Source organism: Ctenocephalides felis, unplaced genomic scaffold (genome assembly GCF_003426905.1).
Source record: "Ctenocephalides felis isolate EL2017-DRISC unplaced genomic scaffold, ASM342690v1 CF-g0.4_SCAFFOLD_03570, whole genome shotgun sequence".
In the NCBI taxonomy this organism is placed as follows: Eukaryota; Metazoa; Arthropoda; class Insecta; order Siphonaptera; family Pulicidae; genus Ctenocephalides; species Ctenocephalides felis.
Window position 1 is genome coordinate 20,308,543 of NW_020539724.1, and position 26,335 is coordinate 20,334,877.

The 26,335-nt window shown below is 27.6% G+C and overlaps 1 protein-coding gene and 2 non-coding genes across 3 annotated transcripts; 2 read left to right on the forward strand and 1 right to left on the reverse strand.

Moving 5' to 3' along the window:
- On the reverse strand, positions 1 to 26,335 carry LOC113383177 (SUN domain-containing protein 2-like). The gene is made up of 6 exons (XM_026621422.1): positions 26,255 to 26,335; positions 21,062 to 21,178; positions 7,130 to 7,191; positions 4,243 to 4,614; positions 421 to 580; positions 1 to 166 (listed from the first exon to the last, which is right to left on the reverse strand). Exons 1-6 carry the CDS (start codon positions 26,296 to 26,298, stop codon positions 1 to 3), a joined length of 921 nt encoding a protein of 306 aa, XP_026477207.1. The 5' UTR covers positions 26,299 to 26,335.
- Positions 2,056 to 2,129, forward strand: Trnan-guu. The gene has a single exon. It is a non-coding gene; the product is annotated as a tRNA-Asn (tRNA).
- On the forward strand, positions 8,857 to 8,930 carry Trnan-guu. The gene has a single exon. It is a non-coding gene; the product is annotated as a tRNA-Asn (tRNA).

A 26,335-nucleotide genomic window follows, 5' to 3' on the forward strand; every position in this document is an offset into this window, starting at 1 on the left:
CTAAAAACCCCTTCTGGCACCTCTGAATTGTCTTTGTCCATCATTAGCGTCATGGACGCATGGCACCCTGACCAGGTTGAAGTATATGTTTCCCATCAGCTGCGCAGCCGGAGTCTTGGTGTTTCGTAGGCATTCGAATAACAAATCATCGCAGAGGCAATGTGATCTGTAAAAAATATGAAAGAAATATAATTTGTTTAAAGGTGATTTCGATATTTCAGCTAATTTGTATTGATTTAATCATACTTAAGTTTTATTTAACTTCACATCTTGGCCTGAATTTGAAATAAAAAAACTTGGTTACCTAAATATTTTAAAAAGTATTCTGAATGAGAATCTTGAATTTTGCGGATATAAACTTTCAGTGTGAATTTATCCAAATTTTAAATCTTTTTTTTATCTGTTTCTTAATTTACTTACTTGGTGTACAGTGAATTGTTCGTCAAATTGTATCTCTGTTTGAAAGCTCTAATTTTTACTGGGCACAAATCGTGAGTTCTGCAGCATTTATCACTGTCCTTGTCGCTTCCCAAGTCGTGATATGTGGTCGCAATGTCGCCAGTGCCACACCATTTTGTTCCTGAAAAATAGAAATTTTTTAATAAACACTTACTTGGTATAATAAGATGGGTAATATAATATGATTGAACGTGCGATTGGGTGTTCGAATTGAATATATGAATCAGCAACATTAAAGTTTTATAGGGTAACATTTAGGGTTAGATCTATTGTGTTTTTATCAAAATAACTACAATACTATCTAGTGCAGTAAACGGAGAGAAAAAAAGAAAATAATGTAACCTCTGAATTTTTTTACTGTGCTCCGAATTGAATGAAATTTTGGAATTAGGTTCATCTTACCCTCAAGTTCAAAAGTTTTTTTTTTTTTTTTTGTTACAATTTATTTTTGTTAATCAAGACTTTAAGTTCAAAAGTGAAAACAATTCGGGTTGCGCCATCACCCCCCGGGGGAATTACACCCCTTTTCAATTGTGTAATTACATTTTTTCAAAATAACGTCGGAAATCGATAGAAGAACTAATTATAAGAAAAAAATGTTTTTTATAGTTTTTCAAAAAAAAACTAATACTTTTCAAGTTACTGTCCACTAAAGATTCATATATTTTTGGTGTTTTTCTTCGTTTTTTTGCAAATATCTCCTAAAATATACATTTTAACGAGAATCATGTAATGAACAAATAATGTTAATAAAAATCTAATCATGGTATTTTTAGATTATATATGTCATAAATATGTAAAATATAACCTAAGCCTGAGACCACATACTCAAGAAATTAAATTTATAAAATATGTAATACACCTAAAATTATATTATAAACTATAGATGACCCGACAGACGTTGTCCGGTACTTATATTTACAATTCAAAAGTTCAATTTTTTTTAATAACCTATACTGATATTTACCAATTAGTTAAAAATTATTATGTTTTTTTACACTACAGTGTATACCGAAATGTATATGCATCCACCCATATGGATCTCAAATGTACAACTGCTTTAAATAAAATGATGAGTATTTGCTCTTTTGAGAATCATTATAAAACATTTTTTTCTTATAATTAGTTCTTTTATCGATATCCGACGTTATTTTGAAAAAAATGAAATTACACCACTGAGAGGGGTGTTATCCCCCCCGGGAATAGCAAAGGAGTCTAAATTATTTTCACTTTTGAACTTGAGAGTAAGATGAACATAATTTCAAAATTTCATACGAATTGGAGCACAGTAAAAAAATTCAGACCCAAAACGCTCCATTGACTTGAGTAAATATTCCGTATCCGATGGCAAAAGTATGAAAATACTAACGTTTGTATGTGAAAAATGGGCTATTTTAAGGGTTTTTCCGGCAATTATTCGATTTTTACTCGCCGTAGGAACCATTCTTGAACTTCAACGAACATTTTAAAAAAAAGAATTGGTCAAATTGGTTCAGGCGTTATTGAGTTATGCGCTTACCAATATCTTTTGTGACTCATTTTCATATTATGGATACAAGTTTCGTGCCACGAAAATTTACGTCGCTCCTATCAACAGCCTCCGTGGCGCAATTGGCTAGCGCGTTCGGCTGTTAACCGAAAGGTTGGTGGTTCGAGCCCACCCGGGGGCGATATATTTTACCATTTTTGGGATGGTAATAACTTATCAAATTAACTTTTTTATATTTTTGAACTTATTAAATTAACTAAAATATCCAAAAATAGTTCCAATGGAAAATAAGTTTTGTTTACTAAATTATCATGATTTTTCACAAAAGTTGGTGTAAGTTTCGCCGAAAGTGTTACCAAATCTTAATTAATCTCAATGGAAGGGTGTTTAGGTTAGAAGCTATAACGATAAATTAAGAAATATATTTAAATGTACATTTGATTTTTATTCATCAAAGTGACTGTCTATATAAATATATACGCGTCCTTGGATTCTAATCGAATGCATTTTATAAGCTTGGGATTTATAGTTTTTTAGCATTCACACGTAATGAGCGTATTAACTATAAAAAATTAGCGAATTGTGAATGTAGTCTGAAAAATAATTAACATTTTATCGTCTGTTCCATTTTAATGTCAACATAAAATTTATTAATATGCATTAAATCTTGAGAAGATTCACTAAATATTTAAGTCAATTTTTAACCAATTTTCTATATTTGGCGCATGAAAACTAGGCGCATTTTTTATGGTCTTTCCAGCAGAACTAAAGGTACTATGCTTGTGAGCTTTTGGACTAATACTTCTTCTTAACTAACTCATTCTCTTTTTGAGAAGCCTACCCGATGATTGACGTATTTTTATGTTAAAAGACGACTCAATGATTGCCCTTTTTAGTGTACATATATTCTAATTTTTGCAATAAAATGCCCGAAAGAGCAATTTTCACTTGGAAGAAACATATTTCAATCTATTACATTTTTAAAATTGAGAATCGATTTAAAAATTTCAAGTTAAAATTCTGGACTGTTTCGCTACGAGCGTCGTCTATAGACGACATCCACAGGACTTCTACGTTTATATGGGTGTCGCCGTCTATAGATAATATCCATGTTACATTCAGAGTGTCAACCTTTACTTCAAGAACTATCACTGAAGATAAACTGTCGAGACTTCTAAATTTTTATTGTAATTTTTCATTTTAAAATGCATTTTTAATTTTTCTTTATTGATATATAGTAATCCTAGCTATCTGGAGAATTATTAATGATAGTTGAATATCTCGTTTTGCAGGATGAATTTAAGAGAGGCTGCCCGCAGGATACGTTTTTGTATCTACTTCAATTTCAATTTGAGATGAATACTACTTGGCAGTATAAGGAATTCAAATTATTTCAATATCATGAAAGTGGTTTTAGGTAACAAAGAAAAGAAAATTAATAATTTCTGCAGAATATATATGTTTAATTTGAGTTAAAAAGTCGAGCGTTAAATCAATAAAAATAGTATGAGAGATTTTAGAAATTTATCTGAAATCCATACGTTTCGGCTAGCATCTTAGCCTTCATTCAGTGGCAATCAATTTAACTATAAAAATTAAAGATAAATAATATGTAAGAAATTTCATAGAAAAACAATAGTAATAATAATAATAATATAAATATTTACAATTTTGTATCCTAATATGACATATGAAAACATTAATAATCTATGATATGAGTATGTGCACATTGGTAAAGTATATATTTTTTAACATCACAGATGGTAAAACACACAAATGGTAAAACACACAAATAAACATGATAACTTAACAAGTAGTCGAAACTAAGTATTTACTGTTCGGAGTTTTCTTTTTTCTTTAAGCAGTTTTTAGCATGTTTTCAAATTTTACAAGAAATTTAAAAAGCGATGGGATCTAGTCATTTTTTAAGATATTTTGACACGCTATTTAGTATTTAGGAACCACGTATTTGTTTTGTTCAGGGCCGTATTGTCGAATCGTTTGTTTATGACCCTCTCGTTATGCGATTGCAAAAACAACACCCTTCAGCAAATCTTCTTTTAATTAGGTTCTCTTCAAAATGTAAACATTTGGAGTTGGAAAAATCTATAGTATGATTTAAAGTAATTATATGCTCGGTTAACATCGTTTTAAATTGTTTGGGTTTTTTTTTAACTCAAATTAAACATATTATATCTACATCAAAAAAAAAAAATATATATATATATATATATATATATATATGCATTTGTGTATAATAAGCAATCTCAATAATTTGTGTATTATCATCGTACCTGGTACTATGCCGCTGAACAAACTCAAAGGACCGGTAGTTATGAACCCTCTGGATTCTTGTTGATCCTGTTGCTCCTGCTGCTCCTGTTGCTCCTGTTGCTGTTGCTTTTGCTGCGGTTTTTGCTGCTGGTGTTCCTGTTGACTCTGCCTGACCCGAATCGGACCTTTGCCGCTGGTTGAGCTTTTGGGTTCCTCGAATTCAGAGTCGTCATAAGTCCTGTCACCAAACGTCTTGGTACCATACGCCTTGTCACCATACACATCGTACTCGTTTTCATACGTCGATATCGGTGATGACAATTGGAGGTTTTCAACATTGTCGACTGTCTGGCACTGGGTCATCAGTTGGAGCATCTCCGTGAAACCGATTCCTAGATAATGTAAGTAAAGTATTGTACAAACATTTGAGTAGCATGTTGTATGAATCGTTTGGGTAATGATTTTTTTTATTATATTCTGGCATCAACAACTGGATTTTATAAATTTTATATATCTCACAGATCTAGTAAATAGTAAAATAATAAATTTATTTATTATTGAATATTGTATTGACACAATTCTCGATATTTGAAAAAATTGAGGATCAATTAGATTCCATTATACATAAACTTTTCTATTTTAGCACCATAAAGTTTAGTGCAAAAGATTTGCAATTATATAGTTTCTATTAAAAGAAGTAACTTTTTGAGCAACCAACTTCTTTATACCTCTTATATGTGCACGCAATCTTAATATTTTTCGTGCTTTAATCTATTTATGTCCACTTATCACGAAACTTTCGATATTCTTATTAACTTCCCAAAGTTTCCCAGAAGTTTATGTTTTCATCAAAAATTCCTAATCGCTAATTTTATGTTTTCTCGACGTTTCAAGCCATTCTGAATCGAATGAGATCGAATTTGGAGTGTATGTAAACAGATTTGCGCGACGATTAGCCAAGCCGTTTCTTTGTAAATCGCAGAAAAGTGAAAAAAAATTCGTCCACGTTTTAGCCCGCAATTCTGAATCGATATTGAAAATTTAAAAACTGTTCGAAAGATATTGGTTGGGAATTGTGCTGATTAGTTTTTGATAAAGATCGGCCGGGCCGTTTTCTTGTAATGAAGTGTTAAAAAAAATGTTTCCACGATTTTTATGATTTTTTTTGACGGTAGATAAGATAGTGTTATAGATCATACTAAAATCTTACGGCACTACGACAACTCGTTTAATTTTAAAAATTCTTCAAAGTTTGCAAAAACTAGTATCGTTTTTTGGCATTTGTCGAAATTAGACCTTTGATCGACGTTTTCTCAAAAACGCCTGAACCGATTTCAGAAATTTAAAAGCCATTTGATGTATCTCAATGAGGACTATCGTTTGTCAGTTTTGTGAGACGATCTGCCGAGCCGTTTCTGTGTAACTTGAAAAAAAGTGTTAAACTTTTCGTCCACATTTAATCTCATACTACCGATCGAAAGATATTAGTTGGAAATGATACTGATTACTTTTAGGTGAAAATCTACCGAGCCGTTTTTTTTTGTAATTAACTGTTGAAAAAAAATTTAAGCCGATTTTTATGGAACTTTTTTTGGCGATATATATCATGGTCTTATAGAACTTACTGAAATATTACAGTTATTATTACAGTAGTGATGTATATTTTATTACCTAGCATTTTATTTGGTTTGGTTGTTCCTTTCTTTAATTAAATTTTTACATAGCTCTAAGTATGTGGTATAATATATTGCATCGATGCCTCGAAAGGATATTTTCAATTGGAAATAGATTTGGATTTTTATTTTTAAGTGAAAACGTATATCACTACTATTTGATATCAAGTTGTACGAAAAAGGGAAGTTTAACCCGAAGGTTGTATGAACGAGGATCTTACCTCCTACCTTTTAGTTCGTTTTTATGATCTTATTTGAACAAATAAATGAAACAAGTTAAATTAGTATATAAAATGAATTATATAATTGCTGCATATAATTAATGAATATTAATTTAATTTTTAATAGTTCTTTTAATTAGTGCTAATTTTTTTTCGCGAACAAAGTGGATAGTGGGTCATCATTTGCAATAGATCTCAAAAGCATCCAAGTCTAGTGAAAGTTATATGTTAAATATACTAAATGAAGTGGAAAGTTAGAATAATAAAAAGATGCATATGTATATGATGCAATAAAATAAAATTAAGTGTTATTCCATTTAGTTATTTCTATTTATAGTTTTGAGTTGTAATAAATATAAAAGAATAATTAGATTTCTGGGGAGATCAGTCAGTCGATTATCAGAAACTCATAGTAGTTTTATATCTCTTGATAAATTAATGTTATTAGATCAATTTAATGATCAATAGAAAATTTTAAGTAGCGTTAAATGGTTTAGACAACTAGAAATAAAATATACAGTGGATTTTTATATCAGAGAGAGAGGTTTTAAAAGCTATTAAAAAATTTATCTGTCGTATTTGATTCAAGTTGGCAATTTGCGAATCTCTGAAGAGCCTATAATTTAGCAAAACTTTCTTATTGACTAAATAAATGACCAACAAATTGTGTAAATTTTTCAAAACCAATCATTGTTTATAACATTAGATAATAATATTTACCTCCATCAGACATTTTAGCATTATTTATATAACTAAAATTAGGTCAAAGAAAAAAAAAGAAATCATTTTTTATATCGAGAATTGAGCAATGTCTAAAACTGTCTATCACTTTTAATATGAATCAACCTATTTTTTTTAATATTATTAAAGTTATGACATATGATTTGTTGTAAGAATTAACAAATAATCTACACTGATTCCTAAAGTTTTTGAGAAGCCTATCAGTATTATTAAAAATATAATATGTAAAAAATAAATCATTTTAAGTTTTACAATAATTTTAAAATACTTACCTAGTGGTCTATTAACAGTAGAGGCTAGTTTTGCCAGAAGTTCGGAACCATCTGCATCATTACTGAAATTAAAAAATTAAATATTTAGATAATTAATTAGAAACTTGTATTGAGGAATGACTACATTGCATAGACAATTAGTGAATTATTAATTACATTATGGATTTTTTCAATTGAAGTACTCTTCGTAAAATTTTCTTCAAACGATATAAAAATGTAGTTCGTGGGAACAATGAAATATGTTTCAGTGGAATTATCTGACACATTGAATATTTTATTTAGGTCTTTCAACTTAATATTACAGTAATCACAATACTGGAAAAATTTAATTTTGAAAAATTAATTTTGAACCATACTTTGAAAAACTGTTTAAAGAATTAGAACATTTTGATTGTAAACTTAACTAAATATTCGAATTTTAGTCTGAACTTATATAATAATTGAGAATTCAAAAATACCGGAATTAAAAAAAAATAACTTTTTCATATAAATAAGTTTTCATATAAATATATATAACTTCATAATTTAAAAACAGAAAATTTTTAATAAACCAAATTTTGGAATTTTGAAAAATTAAAACTTGTTAAAATATTTGAACATTAACTGATAGAAAATATGAGAAATTTATAAAATCACAATTTTTTAAGGAATAATTTCAATTTAAATCTAAACCTATAAAATAATTTAAAAAATTCGTAATTTTAAAAAAAAAATAGTTTTGATTCTCATTTCTGAACCTAATTTCGGAAGACTGTTTGAAATATATTTACTAAAATAAAATAATCTTAAAAATTGTGTATTACATTATTAACTTCCCGAGGAAGTTTATGTGCTCGTCAGAAAATCCGATTTGCTAATTTCATGTTTTCTTGACGATTCGAGTCATTCGGAATTTTTTGACACCAAAATTGGAAAAAATATGCATGTATGTGAGACAAAAATTGAATTTTTGTAGACATTTTCTCGAACTCTTGTAAAAGACAAAATGCCACTTCACATGCAACTAGTTTAGTTTGAGCAGTCGTTAGATAATATATAAGAACAAATTGAAATTATAAGGCTTAATAACAGATTGTCACTTAATTTCATTCTTCAGGTAAAAGTTTAGATTACTTGATGTTTTTCATGAACACAAAATAATCTTAAATCACTCCAAACATATATGCAACCAAAATCAAATTCAAACATGATAATGTAATGTTTTTCATCGTGATTTTTATAAAATATAAGTTGTTTTAAATAAAAATTATTTGTACATATTAATACATATTTGCGAATTTTGAAAAATAGTTTTTTTTAACATAATTCAGATCCAAATTTCTGAAATTCAGTGTGTAATTTTTATAGTGTCTTCATATTAGAAAATGAATGAATAATCATATAAAATAATGCAAATTAAGAAAAGGATTCATATTTTAATAGATTTAAAATTATTTCATTAGCAAATCGAAATTAAAAAAATAGTTTTGGGGGATAGAAAGCAAACTTCATTCCTTCCACAATTGAGTATTGAGTATACTAAATTAAATTCGCGTATACAGAACTCAGAATTTGTTCTGATTTTTCTATTTATTTGTACTTAAAATATTCAATTAAAAAACACCATACGTGCATTTTATATAAACACGAACTTTACATATTATTATTCGTTTCAGAAAACATTTGTAAAAGAACTGATTTTCGAAGTGTGCTAGGTGCGAAGTAGACTTATCTTACTCCTACCAACAGCCTCCGTGGCGCAATCGGCTAGCGCGTTCGGCTGTTAACCGAAAGGTTGGTGGTTCGAGCCCACCCGGGGGCGGATATTTTTTTTTTATTGAAATGAATTACATACAAATTCGTAGTTCATCAGATTAGACTTAAATATATATTCGTTCGAAATTACAGCTACAACCCCTACGGGAAGTTTTATTTGACTTACCGTAGGGTAGTTATAGGAATAGGACGAAAATGGAAAATGAAAATTTTTGCATTTCTCCACGTTTTAAAGGTTCCTGACAATTGTGTGTTGTGTTTTGTGTGTCCGCATTTTTTCGTTCACGTTTTCGGGCGCACGGATCAACCGATTTGAATAGTTCAAAAAACATTCGATTCCTATTGATAGGGAGATGTGCTGATTTGTTTTTGGCAAAGGCAGGTCCAGCCGTTACGGAGATACGGGGCAAAGAGTGTAGAAAATAGAAATTGAGTTTCTGAGAGAAAGGAGTATCCGATTTGAATGATCCATAAAGCATTCAATTTGTAATGATTGGGAGAACAGGTGATTAGTTTTTGGCAAAGGTAGGTCAAGCCCTTTCGAAGATACTGAGCTAAATGAGCAAAAAATGGCAGTTTTTGAGAGAACTAAGCGTCCGATTTGAATGATTCAAAGAACTTTCTGCTTGTTTTAACAAAATAATTGATTTTGGAAAGAAAAATTTTCAAAATTTTGTTTTTGTATTTCGAAAATAATTCAGATTTGAATTTTATTTCTGACTAAAGTTCTAATATACTATAAACAAATAATTTCAACTTTGCAATTCAGTTTATATCATTCTTATAAATATTAGACTATGTTACAATATTTATAAAAATTTATTTGACAACATTTCATATTCCTTGAACATTTCGTTACGGGACGAAAAGTTCCAGCAATTGCCTTAAGGCACGATGCCATACACTGCTAGTTATTGATTAATATTCATCGATTTTCATTCTCAAGTTACACACTTTTCAAAGAAAATTGTTAAGTAGAATTAAATCAAATAAATATCTTTCGAAATTTTTAACACATTCAACATATTTTCTTATATATTTTTTGAGCAACGATCAGAACATGAGCATATAAAATTTGGGAGAAATTATGCAAATATATGTATAAAATATAAGAGTCGCGCGTTCTGGTAGGTGTTCAACTGATTTATTTTGTGTAATTTGAATTTTAAGTATTTAAAATATATTAGTAACTATGAGGCTATCTACTTGAGATTTCCATGAGCTGCTGTGGTGATATTTCTTAATTACATGACATTTTTTTTAAAGACTATCCAAAGGTTGGTGTCAAAAATGAGATATTTCGGGACAACTCGCAAAGGAAATATGAAAAGCTATTGCAAATATTGAAACATGAAAAGCTATTTATATGTGACCTATGGAAGTATGGAACCTTTCCTAAATACATAATCAAAAAACAACTAAGCTAAGCATACTGCCAAATAGGGCATAACGCTTTTATAAGTAAAGTCACTTTTTTATTTGTAATAAATCTTGTAATGGGCTCATTTCATTTGTTCCTGGATTAATATAAATTTAACATTTTGATTTATAGTATTGAACTGTTGATTGTCCATCAGATTGAAATTTCAATCAGATGGCTTATAGTAAAAGCCGCAGCAAAGCGTGGCCGGGTTTGCTAGTTTTATATATATATATATATATATATATATATATATATATATGATGGTTTTTCTTCAGATGGTAAAATAATATGATAAAATTGTTCTTGGGCATTCATCCAGTAATTAAAAACAGTTTTATTGAAGGAAAATGTTTTTATTATGAAAACATACGTTTCGGGTCTTGATTTGACCCATCTTCAGTGCTACAATCAAATATTTTAGGGTTACAATTTGAAACAATATAAAAAATGCATATTTACAGAAAAATATAAATAAAAACTTGTAAAAAAGCATAAATCTAATCAATTTAATAAATTTGTTTTATAACTAATATATATTGTGAAAGTATATAAAAGTGAAAATACAAACATAGACATAGATAAATGTAAAGAACTCACCATTCAAATAAATTGAAAAAAACACAAAAACACGAGATGAAGATGGGTCAAATTAAGACCCAAAACGTATGTTTTCCTACTTTTGTTTGTTTTATTACTTTTCTGAGATGAAAAGCATCTGTTTTTCCCAAAAAATATTTTAGTCTCTATTTTTATCAACATTTTGTGGATAAGTGATATTATCTTCTTCAGAAACTGTGAACTTAAACTTGAAGAAAAATTACATTTATTATATAAATTTCTAGGACAGGTCTGAATTATAATTATTTCAACGTGTCAATTCATTCATTCATATTTATTATTTTACTGGTTATTTCTATATGTACCATTGTATAGCGTGATGAATATTTTTACGAGACAACTTTCACAAATTCTAAAAATATATTTTTTGTCAAGAAAAATTGCAAATCGATCAAGAATGAAATGTTCAGATGGTAGTTTCTAATATTAATTTGGCAAATAGTTTATTTAGTTGATACAAATTTATTTTGAAATTTTATTTTTAACAGTAAATAAATTAAATTATTTACTAATTACTTTATTAAATATTTGAATATGTTATTTTTACTCAATTTTATAATCTATAGCTATGCTACTAAAGCATATTCATGTGAATATGCAATTTGCATTAATTCCATATAGATGTAAATGGTTATTAATCTGCATGTTTTATTTGAGATCTTTTAAGGACAAGCTGTTAATATCGTATTAAAAACTAGCATAAAAGTGTAAAAAACAAAGCAATTTCTGATAAAGGCACTGCCAGCCATGGTCTACCAGTTAGTTTGTATTTGAATCAATTTATATATACCTACATGTATGAATCTATTTTATTTACATAAGGAAATGATACTTTCCGGTTACTTGATAATTAATTTGAACTCACATGTTCACAATGTTTATTCCAAACGCAAACATTTATAATATATATGTATATATATAAATATATATATATATATATATATATATATAATATAAATGGACGAGTATTTGAATCCATATATTGACCCACTGCCTCGAATTCAATGAATGATTGAATCACATACAACCGGTTCTTCTCAACAATAAACCCGATATCGCATGGGAAATTACCTTATATTATATATATATATATATATATATATATATATATATATATATATACTAGATAACCCGACAGACGTCCTGTACCCACGTCTACATTCGTTCCAAATGTTTTAATATCCTATCATAAACATTTTAATATCCTATTTGATGTCCTGCCTTTGTGATTTATTTATGATCTTAGCATAAGCAGTATAAAAAATTCAGAAAAAAATATTATAGTATCAGCGGTAAAAAGACAATATCACATTTGATTTTACCACACAACATAATTGCTTCAATAATTAAGTCTATAATTTTCATAATCCCGTACGATATATTAGTTGATTTTTGGCAATTATAATTTTCAAAGTACATTTTTCTTACTAATAACTTGATAAAATAATAATTGTTTATGTTCAAATCTTAGATGAATTAATTTGTAAAATTTAGTTCATATGAGCACTTTTCAATCTAAGATCAACTTGCTAAATATTCCATATCCAATGACAAACAAATGAATTTTTGACACATGAAACAAATTTCTAAATCATTTTTTTAATAAGTAGAAATATTTTTTTGTATTGTTAAATAGTTTAGTGAAGTAAATCAAAATGCATCAGTTTAAAAAAATAATGTGCATGCAAATTTGGACTTGTTACGTTATTTATTAAACTGAATTATATAATTTCATCTGCCATACATATACTGTTGACTGTATCTTATATTATTTTAATTTCTGGTACATCTAAGCTGCTTTTCGGCAATAATAATGTAGACATTACATTATCTAGTATATTATATTCTAATATTAGCTAGGCTCATAATTTCAGCTAAATTCAAATTTTAAGTGAATTGACATTTCTAGCAGATGACAGTTCAAATGTTTTCAATGTCAAACAATGATAAGTGGTTTTTGTAATTTTTGCAAATTGTTTCTGTAATATTGCTATAGTTCTATCGTTCATTAAATCTTAAAAATTTTCTTTGACAAACTCTAAAAAGAATTATCAAAATCCGAATAACCGTTCAGGAGAAGTATCAAATCACACAGATTAATGCAAATGTATAAGTCTTGAGAAAATTGCTCAGCACGATCCTGAAAAGAAAAGGAAACTGAATCGGATCCATTCCGCAAAAATATTGCTTTTTTCAAGACGTCGTCAAAAGTAAAATATGACTAAGAGATATGAGAAGAAGAAGAATGCAGATGGTTGATGACTTACGCGAGAAGTGGAAACGAAACTGTAATGGAAATAATAAACAAGGGAGAGGAAGGGAATCATTAATTTGTGGTGCTCTCATACCATGGACCTGCCTTTGGAGAGACTACTATTTATTATTATATATATACTAGCATACCCGACCACGCTTTGCTGCGGCTTTTATTATAATAGTAAACAAAAAGTTCTTATTCAGACAGAAGAATATATAAATATCTTTATATAGTGACACATGGGATTTTTTGTTAAGATAATATCTGCAATCTCGAAATACTGATCTTGAAACTATATATCATTAGGTTTTTATATTTCAATAATTTACACATTAATAAGAACGAATAATTCCAAAATAACATCAAGGCTATTCTTTGGGTTTTTTGAACGTTCACATATGTTTATAAAATTATTTATATATCATATATCTGTATACGAGAATAATATCTGTATACGACTAGTATCTGTTTCGATATATGAAATACTGAATTATAGTTGAAAATTAATAATGCTACTAATCGAAAACTATAGATGTTTACTGTTGTGAGTACTTAGAAGCATGGGTGATTTATTCACAACAGGTATTTTTAATTTAAAAAAAATTCATTTGTCGCTAAGTTATACCTAAATTTTTTTTTTTTAATTTTCAAAATTTTTTCCATGCTATTTCCATACGAAGCTTGATTGAATTGCGCACTATCTAAAAGTTAAAAGCTAAAACTTTCAGAGAATTGTTTTTTATCAATTTGGAACCATTTGAGCCCTTGGGAGCAAGGAAATTCGAAAATGTCCATATTAAGGACCACCCTAATATATATATATATATATATATATATATATATATATATAAACATTAACAAAGTTTTCAACAGAATGCATACAGAAACCGTAAATGGTATGTGAAACAACCGTTTAAATAATTCAAAAATATTGATCTCGCTTTAATATTTAATATTTGGTTTGTCGTTTGGAAAACCAACATTACGTTCATATATTATATGCTCTGAAGGAAATTTCTTCACAAGGTCGATGTTTTAATGAGAAGGGCGTTTAATAACTCAGTAATATTTTTATGTAATGATCATCAGTCATACTTTTGATGTAGAATACTTTTTTATTGATTTAGATATCATATCATTCAAAAAAATTCAATGTAAGACTTTTTATATATTATTTGACTTAACTAATTACGTGTGATGCATTTAATCATTATTACAATTTCTGTAATATTATCTTTTTCATTGATGCAGCTTTGTTCGGTTAAGGTTATTTTCACTTGGAAACTTATTAACTTGCTAATAATATTCCCAAGTGAATTTGTTGCCTGCATTTGCAATTTGGCCTAAAGTTACATAAAATATTAAATAAAACAATATTAATATACTGGCTACGTCCAGTGATGTTAGTATAAAAAGGAAAAAAGAAAAAAAGTAAAAATGCGTTTTTCCTTTGTGGTACACTTTAAAGAGGTCATCGTTTTTTTTTTGAAAATTAATCTGTTATAAATTAACTAATTAAAACAACTAACAAGCTATTTATTAATCTAACAACTTTCTTGCTATTAGAATGTTCAGGCAGCCTGTTTTTATTTTATACTCCTCAGAGTGCCAGTGTACTTCATTTCTGCTAGAAACTATAGCGATAACATTGGAAAATAGCAAAAATAGCAAAATATTAAAGTTTCTTCATATTTATCATCCAAAAAAACATTACATTTACATACATGTTTGAAACGCAGATTTCAAAAAATTAAATTTTCCATTTTTCGCTATTTTAATAACATTACTAGCGTTTAGAATCGTAAATCAATTTTGGGCTGTTAACTTTCCAAAAATATTTAGAAAACACACCCACTAGAACTCTGATAGAAAAAGTTTAATTATGTATGTATTTTATGATTTTCTAATGGCAACCCAATGGTTGTCTTATCTGTATTGGATGAATTTAATTTTTACCGTTAGAAATCCTAATACTGATGACCTTTATTGGGTGCAGTAATATTATTTAACATTTCCAAGTGAAAACCGGTATCCCTACTACTTGACATCATACTGTCCGAGGCGGTTATCGAACGTAAGACTTTTGAATGAAAGCTCATAACTCTAACTACTAAGAAAAAATTAAATTTTCATTGACAAATATGTGAAAGAATTCTCTAATCGATTGTTCACTCGATTTATAGCGAGAGATTATTATAGGGAATACAAATTTCCGATGAACCTGACATGCAGGAAGCAGCGATATAAAATATTGTCTTTAAAATGTTTGCAGAAAGACGATTTGCAATATGATTCATTATTATATACATGTCTACTTGCATGTATCTATGCATATGTCTATTTGCATGTAAATATATATGTAGATTATTGTTTATATAATTTTAGTTTATTTATACACTCCACAGTTGGTTTGAGAAAGTTTCTAAATAAAAAATATTACTAAATCACAAAATATTACTAAATTCGCGTAATAACATAATTTGTTTTGCAAAAGACGTTCATTCAAAACGTGCATTTTTTGCTTTCTATTTTCAATAATTACATAAAACTAGCGCCAATTAGTATTTATTTTCGAAAATAAAGAAGTATTAGAGCAGAAGCAATAATTGATATTTTTGAACATCGTGATGTGAAATACACATTTTTATTTGGGCGTTGACAGAAAGTAACTTTGGTTTACCTAAAAACCAAATTGTAACTTAAACTTTTGTAGATGTTAGAAAACATTTTACCAATAGTTAAGCCATTATTAAGAGTTTTCAACTTTACAATTTACAAAATATTTATGCTAAAATACACATAAATAAACTTTCATAAACTATTTTGTTTACTTAAGAAACGTGAGTTCTTTAAGTGAATTTTGAAAAATTGAATGAATAAAAACTGAAGTTAAAAAAAATTTTCTTTTCTGTTTAATTTGTCACCAGTATCCATTACTGGATTCAAATAACCTAAAGCTAAAGGGTTGAAGTCATGTCGAGTCTATTTTTAAAATATCTCTTCCCTTAATTGAGAAATCGCCCTCCTGTAGGGCAAAATCTCCTGTCATTATTCTGCAAAACTGCCTATTGCTCTTTTTATTTAAAATGTCGTTAATCAAGCTCTTTTTGTTTAAAAAATTTTAATTAATTGTAAAATCAATTGGACTTTTCACATGCAAGACTTGCAATTGTTAGAAGAATCTATCTACTTTATTTTCTTACGTGAGAATATCATATTTCATATAAATTGGGTGCGCTCTATATTGATACAACGGGGTTAAGCATTTACATTTTTTTGGTTTCAATATTTTTAATTCATGTCGTATATTGTTAGACTTTGAAGAAATTAAGAAAATTATTATTATCAACCTTATAATTTAAATTGAATATTGTATAATTTTTACAGGTCAATGGGTGAAATAAATCACTAATAATTTATAAAGTCAATAGCGATCCTTCTCACGCAGTCAAATAATATATAACTGTAACAAATGTAGCTGAATGTACTTTGTAAAGCTTGCTATGAAAAATAAATATAAAAAAAAAATTTAGTCTTTAAAAAATATTGATGGAATAACTATTAATTTAATTTATTTCTTGGGAAATTGCTTTTCTTAACCGAATTTACATTTTTATTTACTATTTTTTATTGTTACACTTTTGCCAGGGTAAAGGTTTAATTTGCCCTTTTTACTCCACTCATATATAAGCAATTATAGAGGTTATATAAAAACATTTGTTGAATCTAACTTCAAATCAAAATAAAGTATACATAATACGTATACTTAATAATTATATTAAGGTCTCGTATAATACTAAACAACCAAAACCAAAAAAAAATTAACAACGAGAGAAAATTTTTTTGTTATAGATTTTCAAACATGGCCGTTTATCTGCTGATAGAAACGTTGCTTGACTTATGTCGATGGGTGCTTACAAAGCTTTTTTCCTCTACTTTCAAATATTGTTGTAAAAAAATTCCTAACTTTACTTGCTTTTGAGATATTGGAGGCGGATCTTTTTGCCCTTGGGTCTTAAAGCCCTGCTCTTGCCCTCTAATTATTACTAACATCATAGTAAACAGCAACATAAGTACTCAAAACGTATAGCATGTGGATTAAGGGCAACTCATTCAATCAGAAAATTATTTTCAGAATATCGTAATACTATGTGTAACTATAATTGAGTTTTATATATAAAAAGTGGAGTTCAGTATTATGTTAGGTATGCTAAGGCCCAAAAAAAAGACTGAACGGATTTGGTCAGTCTTAGTCTTGAAAAATTCATGCTAATCCAGAGGTTGTGAGAAAAGTGTGATATTATTTCAAAACCTCGTAGAAACTTCACATTTTTAATTTGAAAATTTTTATAGAAGCGTAATTTGAATAAAACAATGGACGGCGGCTCATACGTCAAATATTAAATGGTTTTGACAGATGATATTCAATTACATTTAATAGGATGTTTTAGATGAATATTATTTAATTGTTGTAAGTAGTTTTGTTTGTAGTTTTATTTATACATAAAGACGTTATTAAACGAGCCGCAAGTGTTATTTGAAACTCAAAATATCAACTTTTTTCAAAAGTTTGAAATGACAATTTTTGGATTCTTTAGAAATTGTTTACAAGTACCTTATATGGTAAAGCAACGTTGGCTGGGTCAATTAGTGTATGATAAAAGTTTTATCAAATATATCAAATTAAAGATTAAATATTTAAATAATTCTAGTAAATATTTGAATACATTTAGTGTATATTATGAAATAGTTAGTTTATAATGTATTTTACTGGAACATGGAATAACTAACTAATTAGTATGCATTATATATGCTCAAACGGGTATTGATCTATGGTTTAACTTTCTCTTTATCACTCTACTCGTACGCTCATACACTTGTATATAATACCTACATATTATATATATATATATACATATATATATAAATTTATGTATGTATATATGTATATGTACTTTATACAGATATGTCTACTTATATATGTATGATATAAATTACAATGTGCTCGATGGTATAATTACAATCTTCATAATTATGATGTAACACAATTTATATCTCAATGAATTCTTCAATTGAATTATATTTTTTGTTTAAAGCACGTGCTACCAAATTATTCATTTTTTTATATATATTAAACAGTGGTTAGAACTAGCAGGTGTTCTGAAGGCTTCTTTGATTATTTATAATTTATTATCACAGATTAATTAATTTACAAACGCTGATTTAGAGGGCATTTACCTTCCTAATTGTGATCTATTTTTAAGTGCAAACGGATATCACTTCTGTTTAATAACTTCGTTATTGGAGGTCGAAATTGAACCTGGAATCTTGTGATTAAAATAGTTTTTTGTTTAATAAAAACGAGCAATATGTACTACTCAAATTGCTGTTTGTTCCCTAAAATGTAGAAATAATTTTTCAAAATGGGTAATATCAAGCTCGATATTATAATAAAAATATTATAATAAAAATATCATTAGAAAATTCACATACTTCCTTATAAAATTTACCTTTTTATAACTTGGTAACTGATCTAGTCTAGTAGTGCAGCAAACAGTTTTTCTCAATATTTTTTAACTTATTTTTTTTTTTGCGACGCATACTATTTTTATTTTCAATTTTATTAATTTCCCGAAGGAGAAGCTAATGTTTTTCTCAGCAAATCCAACTTGTTAATTTTAAGTTTTCTCGGCGTTTCAAGTCATTCTAAATCGTTTGGACCAATATTGATTGGTATTGGTTTGTGTATGTATGTGAACTGATTTTAACTGGACAATGTAATGAAACACTGATAAACGTAATTATGAGCAAAAGATAAAGAAGGTACTAAAAAGCACGTTAGCACGAAAAAAATTGTTTGCTCGTGATAAAAATTACATTTGAGATCGTTTTTAAACAAACTATACTTTATTTTCAAAAGTTGGAAGGAAAATAAAAAACAATAGTAAAATTTCGGTGATTGGAGAAAACCTTAATTTGCCATATATGGTAAAGCTTTGATAATTTTTATGCTGTAAATTTATAATATATGTAAAATAATATAAGTTTTATAAATTTCTTATGATTGAAATACCGTATATTTTAATAAAATTATAATGAGAAAATTCACAGACTTGCTTGGTATTTATTATTTACAGACATAACCTGGTAACTGATCTAGCCTAGTGTTGCAATTTTGCAATGCCATGGAATTAAATTTTATTTATTATTTGAAGTAAAAAATATTTAATTAAATAATTATTATGAACCAAAAAACGAATGATGACTTTAAATGAAGACAAAATAAAAATTATATAAGAAAAATTTATGAATTTTGCGAATTTAAAATGTGTTGATAATAAATTACAAAAGCGTGAATATCATTTGTTTTAAAAATTGAAATAAAATACCTTAGTTTCTACATGAACTATTTTAATTTAAAGAAAATATTTAGATTTTTGTCGATTGCATGTTTTATGATATGACGATTTTATGGTGTTAATTTTACTTATCAGGAATAATAAATTTGCATTCTAAATCTTGAAGGTAAAAATAAAAAGTAAAATAATAGATTACATAAAAACCATAGTCGAATTTGAAACGTTATCAAAAGTTATGATTTTTCGAATAGTTGGAAAATTAACTTATCCGATAATAATTTAATGTTTCTTATTATGATAGATTGAGGAACATATTTTAATAATATTATACTACGCTTAATATTGCCTGATTTTTTTATATTTTTTGGTATTTAAATAATACTTACTATATAATACATACATTATTATGATGCTAAGTGCAGAGACCAGCTTAAATGGGCGTATTATGCGAGAAACTGTATCGGGCATAATCGTCTTAACGGGGCTCTACTGATCCTAAATTCGTATTAACTGCCAGTTATTAAGAAAGAGCTTGGTCGATCATGACATAATAAGATGGGGAATGTGAACAATAATAGTGGTAAAGCAAATTTTTCATAGTGGCTTTATTTTTAAAATGCATAATATTTTGAAACTATCGTTTGATTTACTTAAATTTTTTATAGTAAATTCATATCGAATTCGGGTCTGTTAGCACATATTTCCTTTCACATGCACGCTTATATATTACAGGAAGCACACATGTGCAATATTTTAATCTAAGATGTGTCAAGAGTATAATTACTCAAGAAGAAATTAGCACAAAACATTCAAGATCGTATATATGCATGACATGCTGTTTCTCGAGATATTATACATACAGATAATTAACATGTAACATTAAATACGGTATTAATCTTTGTATTAAATCTGTATAAAATTAATATTTTTTCTGAATATGGAATATAACAATCAGAACTAGCTAGGTGCTCTATGTTGTGAATGGATCATATTTTGCTAACGCTATTACAGAAAGCAACCCAACGGTCTTCCTTAACTATGATATATTTATTTTAGTCGAGAACATATTCTCATTTGTTCTATATTTTTAATAGAAAACGGAGATGATTTAAAAAGATATAATAATTATTGATTAAATTAAAAGTAGCATTGAATACTTGCTTCTTTTTTAATAATTTGCAAGGTGGATATCGAACCTATTTAGCATTCAAGTGCATTGTACCAAAAGATAAAATTATCATAATCGAATTCTGGTTTTTATACATGATTTGGCTTATAACTTTGTAATTTGATCAGACGAAGAAAAAATAATATAATAATATATTTACTAGGGTGGTCCTTAATATGGACATTTTCGAATTTCCTTGCTCCCAAGGGCTCAAATGGTTCCAAATTGATAAAAAACAATTCTCTGAAAGTTTTAGCTCTTCATATCAACTTTTAGATAGTTCGCAATTATAATAAATACCATTTTTTCATTTTCTAGATTATGTTAGATATAAAAAATTGCTTGTACTTACTATATTTCAATAAGTTCACAACTCAGCAATAGTTTCTTCGCGCCAAGTTCAACTACGGCTATAGTCTGGTCGTGAAAATATACCATTCGTAGAGAGTCGTTCCTCACGCGATAACCACTGAAAATAAAGTTAAAAGTTTAAATAATATTATATGAAATATTTTTTCCAAGTACCTAATCACTTTCTTTAACAAACAAACTTGATAGTCTTTCCATAACTCTAATACTGATGACTTATTTTTATTGATGCAAGGGCAAAGGCTACTTTTCAGTAACCACTAATTCATGACATATATTTGTTCAACATCTTCATTTACATATGATAAAAATTATATAATTACGTATCGTGAATAATTAATTTTTTTTAAAAAAAGTTTTAACAAACTTTTGATATTTATACCTATGTAATTCTGTAATTGGTTTTCATATGTATGGTTATATGGGTTTGGATACATTTTAAAAAATCATAAAATTGTTGAAACGTCTTATCTATATTCAAACAATCGTGACGAAGTTCAATTTTTGCATGCTTGAAATGGGTTACATAAACACATAAAAACAAAACAAAATTTACATATAATCAAGAACTTCAAATACTTAAAAATACTTTTTTTATCATTTATTTGATAATATTATCTACCCACATAAAACATTAAATCAATCGATTATAAAGTTCAAAAAAATAAATCTAAGAACTACGTCCTGCAATAATATTTTTTATAGTGATGATAGTACTAAAAATGTGGAATGGATTTATACTTATTAGAAATATTTGATAAATAAATTTAGTTTAATTATTTTAATTGTTTGGTTAATTTGATCTAACTACTTTCTTGCTAGGATGCTTATAAACTTGAGTTTAAGTACCACATTTTTGATGGAACTTAGAATCACCAAATTTTTGAATTGTGGATCATATTATATCAATTGTCAATGATGTGGATCTATTTTTTTTAATTAATTTGTATAAAAACGTTGATAATGCTGTTTTCATTCCTGTATTTACTATAATTTTAGGAACTAAATTAAATTGCATATTTATTAATTAGTTCAAAGGTTGATACGAAATATCAAATTTTATTTCTTTGCTATATTATATATGATATTAGTAGAGAATTAATTGAACGAATTAGATTCTATGAAGTTGCTATATTTATTATTAGTCTTATATAGTAAACTAAACTTACTATATAAGACTAATAATAAATAAAGGTTGCCATACATGTGTGTTTTTTTAATTATTATAATAATCGAAGCAGGTGACCATCAATAGTTGCTTTTATTTTAATTGTCTGTATATATGAAGTATACTATAGCAGTTTGTATACTTGAAGAATACACATTTTTATTCTTGAAATACTCTATCACATACTAAAATGTTATATTTTTTATCAGTTTTACAAAAAAAATCCTCAGAAATGTAAATTATTTTAATTAACATAATAATCAGAAAGGTGTTGCTGTTGCACGATAGTTATTATCTGCAGAATTAATGTTAAAGGTATCAATTAATTAAATTACTATTCAAAGAAAAAATTGAAGGGAGAATTGTATATATATTTGATATTTATATTATCAAACTTGTATTTCGTAAAGTTGATTTTTTCACACTTAACTAGTTATTTCCAATCGTGCTAATAATTTATTCGTAATACCATTTATTATAAAAAATATTGATGTTTATGAAATCAAGAATATCAAATAAGGTTTCTTTATCGAAATTATCAACTTTTAACGGGATGTAATTTATAAAGTTGTGTTTTCTTAACTTAATATAATTAGAAAGCAACTAGCAAATATCATTAAAAATGGTTCATTATCATCATGCTGACAATGAGACAAATATTAAATATTTTTAATGATGATGTAATATATGTGTGATCATATTTATTATGTTGCAGCAATGCTCACAAGAACTGTTTTCACTTGAAATTATAATTACATATATATTTTCAAGAAAAGACTGACATCACTACTGTTTGATATCAAGATGTCCGAAACGTAATACAACCAGAAACTTGTAATTTTAAGTTAAGATATTGCATCAATTGCACCCTCAGATCAAGCAGTATTGTTATCCACTTTGATAGAAAGTATAGATCTAAAATATGTTTTCAAATAAAATAGCCTTTCTCTGTGGCCATTGCTACGTTAAAAAAAATCTTTACGAAGCTTTCATTACTATAAGCCCTATAAAGTAATCTTGAAGCCAATTTGGACGTATGGTATATTCCTTTGGGATTTTGCAAGGAAAATTAACATAAATAGCTCGAGCAAGTGTTGGAGACGTCTAGATATATTCGAAATTGACTAATTTACCAAGTAGTAACATAAGTCAAAAGGTTTGCAAGAAATTACTGAGAAATGCCAAAATTACCGTAATTATAAAAGTGGTCTTGAAAATAACAAATGCAATTTAAGAATACAAAAAAATCAGTTTTTATATGAATCATTTATTAGAAATAAGAAATCAAATAAGAACTTTATTATTTGATTTAATGTACTACTTTTTTATCTACGATATTATATTTTCGCTTTTGAGCATAAAATTCTATTTCACTTTCTTCATAATTAAAATGTAAGAAATAGCATTGTTTATTTGTTTTCATAATTTTTGGTAATTTGCCTATTTTGGAAAATACCGGGAGATAAAATCTAAATCCGGGACAAATATTACATTTCGAAAAACCCGGGACACAAGGTGAAAATCCGGAAATGTCCCGGCTAAAATTGGACGTACGATCACCTTTACAAATTAAACAAATTTAATTGATGTTATTTTAATAGTCAATAATGCTTAAAAAAACTTATTTTCATTTCAATGAAGTATTTGATATTTTAACATCATATTTAAGCTATTTATTACCCCCCCTCCCTTGTTTCCAGGTTAGCAAAGCTAAAAATTATCGTCCATTTAATGCTTTTATATATGTACGTATTACTTCTGTCAAGAATGTCGGTTAAAGAAATTTGCAGAGATAACAATAACGGTAAACAGTTATAAACAATTCCCTTGCAATAATAATAAACTCTTGAAAATAATTTGGCGTGCAATGAAGCCAAAGCCGTTGTCTTTTTCAGTCGTCGCCGCCAGTGGGTTTCATTTTAATGGCGATGTCAATTCTGCGCGGTTTTCCAGCCGCGTTCACATGTCATCGACCGTGAAAATCGTACGATCATTAAGAAACCAACAGTATAATGATTACACTATCGTAAGAAAGGTGTGCGATGATTTTTTAGAAATTTGCGGCTAACGGGTTCGGGGGAAATGCTTTTATGATCTGCAAACAGGACAAAAATACAATTAATCGAAGAAAGGAGTAACTAAATTTTTCAGTTATTTTGTCAGGTCATTTTAATAAGTTGACCATATGTTTCGGTTTGGACGGGAAAGACCGGGACAGTCCCGGTTTTCCACCTTGTGTCCCGCGTTTTTCTAAAAGCAATATTTGTCCCAGATTTAGATCTTTTGACCCGGATTGACCCGAGTTTTAGAAACGTACTTGGTCATAAAATTTACATCTAACCATCAAATATCTGAATATGATACATATTATGTTACAAGACAACGAGCATCCTTATATAAATCAATACATTATGAATAAAAAAATTGCCGAATACAAAATTTCCAAGACGGGTTAAAATAGGCTATAGCCTTTACATTGATAAATTCCAACTTTTTTTTACAATTTCACAAAAATTATTACAAAATAATGAACATGAACTAACAAGTGCTATTCTTTTTTTCAAGTTAATTATGAAGAAAATTTTTATCGAAAAATATAACATCTAATATAACATCATAGGTGAAAAGTATTACATATAATCAAATAATGAAGTTGTTGCTAATTAGCATAAATAAATAATTTCACCTTCATTTTAACCACAATTTCTAAGCGCACTGCCTTGCGCGCATCTTGATATCAGGCAGCTGCGATACTCATTATTAATTGAAAATTTAGAACAATTATATTTTTGGAAGTGAAAATACTATGCATTAAAAGTTAAGAAAAAACTACTAATTTCAAGAAGTAAAAATATAATCACAACTAAAAAGAAGACTTATATTTTTATGGCCTCTGCAGATTTTTAGGTTTTTGTGCCCAACTGCTTCGAAAGCAATGCTTTTATTATCTGCTCGTTGCAAAATCTTTATTTTATTTATTTTTCTTAGGTATGTTATGAATTTAAGATATCATGGCTTTGCTGTCATACTTTTAAAAAGTAAAATCCAAGAATATGGAAAAAATTATTTTGTAGTTTTATCTTAGGTGTAATCATTTTAAGGATTTTGTAATTAGTGAGCTTTGAAAAATGCTTTTTTGATCAAAAACAAAATTACTTGCAGTAGGATTTTGTGAGTTCAAGAAATGCTTTTTTGATCTTTAAGATAAAAAAAAAAAATAATATTAGTCGAAAACAATGTAAAACTTTTATAATACTTGTTATAATTTTTAGGATTTTGTGATTAGCGATATTGGTGGAAATGCCTATATGAAGTCTATATGAATAAATACTAAGGATCAAGGTAAAATCAGTTCAAGAACAGAGTAAAATCGCTTCGTAGGCATTTGAAGATTTATGAATGTAAATAAAATATGCATTTTTGGAGGATCAGTAGAAGGAAAAGAGGTAAATAACTGCTTTTATAATCAAAACCTTAATAATAATAATAATACTTATAGCAATATAATTATTTGTGTCATATTTTTGGATATATCGAGGAGATACTGAAATATAATCATTTCGGTGTCCTTGCTAATTAACCATCAAACATTTTAACTTCGTCTGGAAATTTTTATAAGAGATATAAATTCAGTAAAATAAATAATAAGAAAATTTCAGAATTACTTAAATGAAAAAATTGTTATTTGTTCAAATGGAAGTAAATAACAGAAATTTAGTTACTAAATTTAGTGAATAAGTTTTTAGTGAATAAACGACATTCTATTCATAGATGAATTGAAATGATATTTTTGGTACTGCAGTTTCTGCAGGGTTATCTTATTTTGAAGCTAAACATTTGTCTAACATCGATCCTAATTGAAGTCGTAGCAATGTTAAAAACGAGCAATGACCAATTTTTTCTGATTTAATATGTATTAATTACACATATCAATGCATTATATTATATTAATTACATATATCAATTTTACCAGTCAAATTAAAAAATGCCATTCTTTTTATCTCTCACCTGAAACTCTTTTGAACTTCGTTCATCTCATTTCCAGTATCCATATAATTGGCTGGCGTTGACAATAGTGTAGATAAAAAT